Source organism: Aegilops tauschii, chromosome 2 (genome assembly GCF_002575655.3).
Source record: "Aegilops tauschii subsp. strangulata cultivar AL8/78 chromosome 2, Aet v6.0, whole genome shotgun sequence".
NCBI lineage: Eukaryota > Viridiplantae > Streptophyta > Magnoliopsida > Poales > Poaceae > Aegilops > Aegilops tauschii.
Window position 1 is genome coordinate 363,304,164 of NC_053036.3, and position 8,957 is coordinate 363,313,120.

General features: G+C 47.2%; 1 protein-coding gene across 1 annotated transcript; it reads left to right on the forward strand.

Annotated features, from left to right (window-relative positions):
- Positions 1-3,063: 3,063 nt before the first annotated feature.
- Positions 3,064-4,763, forward strand: LOC141042026 (uncharacterized). The gene is made up of 5 exons (XM_073509573.1): positions 3,064-3,436; positions 3,527-3,691; positions 3,784-3,846; positions 3,942-4,054; positions 4,578-4,763. The coding sequence occupies exons 1-4, from the start codon at positions 3,107-3,109 to the stop codon at positions 4,050-4,052; spliced, it is 669 nt and encodes a 222-aa protein (XP_073365674.1). The 5' UTR covers positions 3,064-3,106; the 3' UTR covers positions 4,053-4,054; positions 4,578-4,763.
- The last annotated feature ends 4,194 nt before the right edge of the window (positions 4,764-8,957 follow it).

The following is an 8,957-nucleotide window of genomic DNA, read 5'->3' on the forward strand; positions in this document are numbered from 1 at the left end:
AGACACTTTGAGCAAAATGTAAAAATAAACGTCGAATTGAAGCATCGATGGCCGAGGCATTCATTACTGAGGAGGCGACAAACTTCGTGACAGCACACTACGAAGCCAAAAATCATCATTTGCATAATCCGAAGCCTCGGTACAATGCTGGCAACCCTAAAAAGGGTGGATCCAACCTCAGCCTATTCAAAGGGAAGCTTGCACCAGTCGGTGCTTATACTCCCTTATTGTTGGATGTCGACGAATGGCGGACCATTACGTTGTATATCTTGAACAATCTAACAGAAGTGCGGCCGTACATCGAGTAAGTTCTTGGTACATTGTTTCGCAACCTTTAATTCCTTTGAACTGCTCTTATTCCCGGATATTTGATACAGTCGATACGTCGCCAAATTCTCGTATGGAGCGGTGATCCAAAAGGATTCCGTCGAAGAGTATGAGCTTCTGGCAATGCATGGACGCGGCTATCCTGGTTTCATCTCTTGGTTCAAACAAACGGTAATTTCCATTAGACCATTTCATTTCTTCGTCTATTTTCCGGCTAATGCAACAATCATTTTGTATTAAACTTGTAGGCTAGTTCAGAGTCTATGGACGCCGAATTGAGACAAGTCGCTAATGGTTTTGACTATAAGGTCCGTTCATTTGACAAATACGACATCAACGGGTATCGCTTTCATACCTATGGTAAAGAGCTATCTATGGCCGACTGAAAGTCTACAAATTGTTGTGTCTCTGCTATCAGCGAAGGAGATACCGAGTATTATGGAAGAGTTGAAGCAATTTATGAACTTCTATTCTATGGTGCAAACCCACCGAACGTCGTAGTCTTCAAATGTTATTGGTTCCAGCCTAAGGAGACTAGAAGGACTCATGAACATCTAGGGCTAGTCAAAATCAAACAAAGCACCCATTTGGATGTTCCCGATGTCTATATTACGGCTCAACAGGCAACCCAAGTTTTCTATCTACCGTGGGCCTGCCAAAGTGATCCAAATCTCAATGGTTGGGATGTCGTTTATGAAGTGCCGCCACATGTTAGACCACCTCCCCCCAATGAAGAGGATTATGAACCTCACATTAACCCAGACACATATGAAGGAGAGTTCTTCCAAGAAACACGTCTTTCCAAAAAACGTTTCAAGAACTGCTCTACTTCACCCCAGAACATTGAAGTAGACAGCGACAGTGAATCCGAGCATGAGCCGGAACAAGAAGAGCCGGAACATGAAGATCCGGAACAAGAAGAGGTTACTGCTGCGGATGACCTGTCAATGCTTGACCGATTACGTAAAGGAGGCCTTCCACATGTTGATGCATTTATTGATGATGATGATGAGCACGTCATTACTGATAGTGATGATGATGATGCATTTATTGACCTCGAAGGATATGTAGATGATGAAGATTAATATTATAGTTCATGTTAGGTATTCCATTTTTTTATGTTCATGATGATGATACACTTAAATTATATACATATTATTATTCATGTCAGGTATTGTTTTTTATGTTGTACTAATTTCGTTCTCTTTGTCATTGCAGGTGTTGACAGATGGTGGGCGCGGGTCGAGAGCGCTCCGGGGCTCCTTCCTCGGCGCGTGGTGGGAGGGGTAGTTCCATTCCACCCCAGACCCTCCGGAGAGCGCTAGATCTCAGTATGCAGACACCACCGGCGGTCGCTTCTTCTTTGGCCGGGAGAGGTCGGGGGGGGGGCAGAAGAAGGAGAAGGCTAGTAGAGGTGGACGTGGCGGCGGGAGAGGTAGGAAGGCTGCCACTACACCTTCCTCGCTGCCACCCTCAGCTGATTCACCTGACCATAGGACTCCTCCGTCTGAGATGGAGCCGCCTGAGGTGGACCCATCTCGGACCCCGGTCCACGAGCCTCGGGCCGACGAGCCTTCGCCCCACGAGACTCTGGATCAGGCTACGTCGCAGCCGAACCGATTGGGGGACTGGCCGGAGTCGAGTGGCCATGCTGATGGTGACGAGGGTGGCTATAGTTCTGATAGCTATAGTGAGAGTGAGCTGGTTGAGGGGGGCAATGTCTACCAGCGTGGCGGTACAAAGCTCCCGCCCACCCCGGCGACCCGTGACTAGAGGTGGTTGATTACGCCTGATGGGGAGAAGTAAGTGCATTTACTCTTTTTTAACCTTTTGCCTTCACGTTTCTTCGAATATCTAATGCGTTAGTCTTATCATACTACAGGTCTTGGAAACACGGTTGTGGTGTCCGCAGGCCCAACACAGCCCTGGGTGTGATTTGTCGCCAGAGCTTCCCGGGGTGGGTCACGTTGCCCGGTGAGGGCCAGGTTCCAGAGCTAGGAATGACCTGGGAGCACTACTTGGCTGCCCCGGCCCCGCCGGGGGAGAGGATCGGCGGTGTCGAGTGCCACACGGTGGCCGACGTTGTGATCCAGACATTTTGGGTAATTTTTCCTCTGTTGTCTACGTTGTGTTTTCTTGTTCGATTGGCAACCCTAGTGATTGTACTAATCCGTGTTTTCTTGTTTGATTGCAGACCTTGTACAGGTGTGCTGAGGGACAGGAGGAGGCCGCGGCTCGGGTTATCGAAGCCGAGTGCAGGCGGCTACTTCAAAACTGGCGGAACGGGGCTCGGACGCAGGCTACTCGAGACTACTTCGCCTCGATTGGTATTAGGATGTCCAAGTAGAAGTGCCGCACAAAGTATCTGAGTAAGAAGTACATGAAGGTAATTACCTATTCTTAAGGCCTTGTATTTAGTTTTCTTGATTTGATTCGTAGGCGTAGCGCTCAAATTTCTCTTACTTAACTTAGGCGCCCCCGAGATGGTGTGCGGATAGCCTGGATTGTTGGGAGGCGTTGGTGGATGAGTGGTGCTCTCCCCAATGGCTATCCACCCACAACAATGCAAAGGATCGGCGTGGAAAAATGAGCAGTGTGCCACGCCATCAAGGCAGCGTCAACCTATATCAGTATGGGGATAACTGGTTATGTGGTTTGCTTCATGATTCATGTAAATTCAGTCTTCATGCTAGCTTGAGCCCTTAACTAATACTTTGTTCCTCTCCTTTAGGCGCGGCACAACAAGACGTATGTTCCAGAGTTGTTCGACCTCTATGCCATGGCCCATAGTGCCCCGTATAAGAAGGCCAAGGCATTCTCTGAGTCTGATCTCGATGATCCAAAGAACTTCACCAACCGCGCCTCCCACAACAAGCTCGTGAGGTACAGAGACGAGGGGAAGGCGAGGAAAGGGCCGGACTTTAACCCAAGCCAGCCTATTGATCCAGAGCTGGTGATGATATATGGTGGCGGGAGGACCCATGGCTTGTTAGCCATTGGGGATGGACTGATACGTTGTACTAGCACTCTCCCGCAGATCAAGAGGCGCCAGACGAGCTCCGATCCTGAGATAAGGCCTCGTCCACGGCCAATGGATCTCAAAATCAAGGTTAGTTATACAGAATCAGATACCTTTCCTCCATTACATTATGTGTGCGGCCGTCGATGATTACAATGCTAAAGAGGAGTGGTGTTGCAGGCTGCTATTGAGGAAGAGAGAGCAAAGACCCAGGAGCTTCTGGCGGAGGTAAGGAGGCAGACGGCGGAGAGGGAGAGGGAGATTGAGGAGAGGACGGCTAGGCTTTTGGAGGAGGAGAGGAACCGGAACTACTTGGCTAACCAGGCCATGTACGAGCTCTTCGCGGTAAGTTTCTTCTTCATATTAGCTAAATCATGCACGCAATGTTCCTTTCATTAGTAACTAATATGACTGACTCGTCAAAACCAAATGTGCAGTCCATGTGCGAGAAGAACGGTCAGACCCCTCCGCCGATGCCAGTCATTGCTCCGGCGGACACGGTGAGTTTCATTTGAATGGACATTACTTATTAGTCTTCACAATTGAGTTGCATCATGCTAACGAGACATTGCAAATGATCTTTAATTTGGTGCAGCATAACTCCCGACAAGCATCGACGTCTGCCATTGGCGCGAGCAAGAACCCCGATTCTCCTCCGTCTGCCACTACCGCGAGCAAGAACCCCGATCCTTCACCTACGGGTTGATGGTAAGTTTTGCCTAGTCCTTTGCTTAATTAGCTCCAAAATGACCTATTTAACCTAGGATAGCTCTAAAATGACCTATACTTAGCATTTTTTTCCTCCAAAATGACTTAATATGCTTAGCTAGCTCAAAATTGACCTATTTAACCTAGGATAGCTCTAAAATGACCTATACTTAGCATTTTTTTTCCTCCAAATGACTTAATATGCTTAGCTAGCTCTAGAATGACATAATATGCTTACGAAATGACATATTTTAGTTCCGAAATGACTTCATATGCTTAGCTAGCTCCAAAATGACATAATAAACTTATTAGTTCCAAAATGACCTTACTTAGCATTTTTTACACCAAAATGACTTAGTATTCTTAGCTAGCTCAAAAATGACATAATAACCATACTTAGCTCCAAAATGACCTATTTTACAGATATAAGTTGCATCATAATAATCTTCACATTTTAGTTGCATCATAATAATCTTCTTCTGCTAGTCTTCTTCTTCTAACTTTCTTCTTTCCCATTTTGTAGATTTGCTTCAGATCACGGAAGCTTGGGTTGATGGAGTGCTTGTCTTTAGTTTTTGTTTTGACTTTGTGAAACTTGCTACCTATGATGAAACTGTGTAATATTGATGAAACTATGTATATGTATGGATGAAACTTGCTACTATTGGTAACATGTGTTGGATATATTTGCGTTCATGACTATTGGTAATATGTGTTGAATATGCTATATTGGTCATATATATATATCTATGTTTGATTTTCTATGAAAATGAATTGATATAAGAAAAAACAAAATTAAATGAGGCAATATAGGCACTTTGCCATCTGCTGGCTGATGGCAAAGAGCTTTGCCATCCGCTGGCAGATGGCAAAGAGGCCACGTGGCAGCAACCTGTGTAGCGCTCATCTGGCCTATTTGTTCTCTTTGCCATCCGCCAGCGATGGCAGATGGCAAAGAGCCTGCATCCTTTGCCATCAGCTGGCGGATGGCAAAGGGCCTGTAGCCTTTGCCATCAGCTGGCCGATGGCAAAGAGCCTGCACCCATTGCCATCAGCTGGCGGATGGCAAAGAGCCTGCACCCATTGCCATCAGCTGGCGGATGGCAAAGAGCCTGCAGCCTTTGCCATCTGCTGGCTGATGGCAAAGCACGCCGTTAGCCTCCTAACGTGGCTAACCCCGTTCCTCAGGCTTTTCCATTGGCCAGCTGATGGCAAAGGCTACAGGCTCTTTGCCATCTGCCAGCAGACGGCAAAGAAGCCTTTACCAGAGTTTATTCAGCCGGAACTTTGCCATCTGCTGGCAGATGGCAAAGCCCTTTGCCATCCGCCGTCCGTGCCTTTGCCATCTGCCGTGGCGGATGGCAAAGTGCCTGATTTCAGTAGTGACTAATCTAGTTGGCCAAACCAAACCGATATTTCAAAGAGAAATACAAAGATATCGAATAATGCATATAAGAATTCAGAGAAGATTCAAATAATATTCATAGATAATCTGATCATAAATCCACAATTCACCGGATCTCGACAAACACACCGCAAACGAAGATTACATTGGATAGATCTCCAAGAACATCGAGGAGAACATCGTGTTGAGAATCAAAGAGAGAGAAGAAGACATCTAGCTACTAGCCATGGACCCGTAGGTCTGAGGTAAACTACTCATGCTTCATCGAAAGGGCAATAGGGTTGATGTAGATGCCCTCCATGATCGAATCCCCCTCTGGCAGGATGCCGGAAAAGGCCCCAAGATAGGATCTCATGGGAGCAGAAGATTGCGGCGGCAGAAAAGTATTTTTGTGGATTGCTCTGAGGGTTTTGGAATATATGTGAATATATAGGACGAAGAAGTAGTTCAGGGGACTCCCGAGGGGGCCACAAGGCAGGGGGTGCGCCCCCCTAGGGCGCGCTCTCCACCCTTGCCGCCGCCTCGTGGGTCTTCTGGCTTGGACTCCAAGTCCTCTGGGTGTCTTTTCGTCCAAGAAAAATCATCGTAAAGTTTTATTCCATTTGGAATCCGTTTGATATTCCTTTTCTGCGAAACTCAAAAACAAGGAAAAAACAGAAACTGGCACTTGGCTCTAGGTTAATAAGTTAGTCCCAAAAATAATTTAAAATAGCATAATAATGCATATAAAACATCCAACAAATAATATAATAGCATGGAACAATAAAAAATTATAGATATGTTGGAGACGTATCACCGATCACCACTACCCCAAAACCACACCTCCCAGCCTATTCTCCCTCCTTTCGGTCCCCTACCCTACATGAATCGTCCCCTAATTCTCTAGATAGCCATGGTGCGTAACAAGATCATGTACTACAAGATGTTGACGCCGGAGTGCCGTGGAGAAATCGTGGCACCGGTTGGAGCCACATACCTCCGTTCCCAAGCTCACTTTGCAGCGGGCTAACCCCTGAGTCCTCTAGAGCCAAGCTCCAAGGAGGAGGAAGGCGATCCAATGGTCATGGCGGAGGTCGCGATGCAGAAGTCCCCTGCAACGGAGGATGCGATGGATGTCAATTTAATATCGGCGTCTAGGTCCCCCGTGGTGCAGTAGGACTAGCGGTTCAACCTAGGGATCCTAAAGGATCACCGAGTGGCGGAGGCTCAACTCGACATCGAGCGCATGGATGCCACTACCATCAAGGCCCTCCTGCAAGCGGAATCGGACACCATCAATGTGAACTGGGTGGCAGAGGCTCAACTCGACGCGGAGCACGTGGATGCCGCTACCATCGAGGCCCTCCTATAGGGGAAACCGTCATGGACGTGAACCGATTAGCGAAGTCTCAACTCGACGCGGAGCGCGCGGAAGCCACTGCCATTGAGGCCCTCCTATAGGCGAAACCGAATGTCATGGGCATGAACCAGGCGGTGCTCGCATGCGTGTAGAGCGTCTGCATGCTTCGCATGAAGGAGCAGCTGGAAGCCAAGGACAACCATGCCTCGGAGACACACGTCGGCAGCTCTGGTTGGTTCATGTCGGCAGCAAAAGACGACGAAGCGGGATCGTTCCATGAGCAGTGATATTTTTTCTTTATGTTGTTGTTTTAAAGGATCTTTTGCTGTGTAAAACATATTTAATAAATATAGAGGCCTCATAAATATATCAATGACAATTAGGTGTCCGCGGTTGGATGGACAAGTTTGGCTCATGCTCGGTTTGATCACATGCGGTTCAACGTGTCTGTGAAAAAGGCAAGCCGAGGCGCGTTCCCTTGGTTGTGCGGTGTGCCGGACCGACTATGTGAGGGTGCGTTGCAAGCGCGACAGGGATGCTGTAAGTGTACCACCTTTTCATTTTGAACTTGTAAATCGTAACATTTGGTATGTGAGGGTGAGTGGCTTTGATTTTAGTACTGTGTTTAAAAGAAGGGCATGGGTTTTCCTTCGCGCAATTGATCGATACAAATCCTGATTAGAAATGTAACGGCGGGGCAGACTAGTTTGGCCCATTTGTGGGATTGCTGACATGCGTTCCACATGCCAATGAAATGCCAAGTTGGTGCGCATGGAGTGGCGTTTGACGTGAACGCGACAGGTGTGCTCTTTGTGTTCCTTTTCCTTGTTTTGAACTTGTGAAGATAACACTTGGTTCTGCGCCTTCGCACGATACGTCAATCAAAATCCTGATTATAATGGCACTAGTTTTTCTACTAAATCATGCAAAAGGGCATCCTATTCACTCTTCCGGCTGCAATCATCGTGCTAATCATATATCTATTTGACTTCCTTCCCCAGTACGGTGACGTCGACGATATCTCAATGGCTGGCTTTGGCGAAGTGAGTTCGATGGAGCCGTCATGTCATTCGCAAGTGCCGCCTAGAAGCCAAGACAACCGCCTTCTTTGCATCCAGGAATGCCGTAGGTAGCAACAACTGTCGTGTCACCATGACCATGAGATGTGGCATGACCATGTCGTTTGAGCTCGAGCTACCAAAAGGTAAATCGAATGTGACCATGTACCCTTACACGGGCACTAGTTTACTGTCGGAGAGGCTCTTCTGCCTCTAGGACCCGTTGAGCCTGTGCAACCAACGAAAATGCCGGCGGGCAGTTCATGGCTGGCTCCGGATGATGGACCCGCTCATCGATCTACGACCCAACGAAACAGAGTGAGAGGCAATCGTCCCTGATGGCGTTTTGAGAAGATAGTCCAGGAGGCAAATTGTTGGCGGTTGCATCAATGAGGAGGGTGTGACTTCAACTTCGACATGAAGGTGGACTAGCGTCATGTCGTCAGCGCTAGTGCTACATACGTTTTGCGAGGAGAATCTTCTTGGCGAACTATGCTATGCATATGTTGTCCAGATCATACTAGTAGTGATGACTCCGGAACTCTAGAGAACACTCTGCTAATAAACTCTACATCCATTTAATCTAGTAGTTTACTCCTATTTTTACCTATCCATTCGTAGTTTAGTAAAACCCTTTTTATTGTTTCCCTATTAAACGATAGGGTAGAGTATTTCCAAACTCTGGTTCAGGTGCGTACGGAATTGCGTAAGTGACAACGTAGTTGCGGTATTAGTAGTGCCTTCCTTTTCCCTCCATGTGGGTTAGACACTTCACTTATCACGAAAGTGCTAAAACAACTTGTGCTCTTGCAGGACATTGGAGTCATCTTAAGGTTGTGATTATGCCTATGTTCCAGGAATTCAATGTTGGAACTCTATACATGTCTTTCTTTAATGTTGTCATAGTTACCTTGATCCACAAGTTAGTGGGGGCACTGGTATTTGCCATTTTAGGCCGATCACTATGATCAACATTCTCAGCGGACTTTTGCTAAGGTGTGCATGGCTTGGTTCACCCCAGTGGCAGAGTGGCTCATTCACCCCTACCAATTCACCTCCCTTAAAGGGTGGTATATTTATGATGGGATTCTAGTGCGGCAT

Coding starts and splice junctions, on each gene's coding strand:
- LOC141042026 (XM_073509573.1), top strand. CDS start 3,107: ATGGCCCATAGTGCCCCGTATAAGAAGGCCAAGGCATTCTCTGAGTCT. Junction 3,437..3,526: donor CAATGGATCTCAAAATCAAG/GTTAGTTATACA, acceptor GTGGTGTTGCAG/GCTGCTATTGAGGAAGAGAG. Junction 3,847..3,941: donor TCATTGCTCCGGCGGACACG/GTGAGTTTCATT, acceptor AATTTGGTGCAG/CATAACTCCCGACAAGCATC.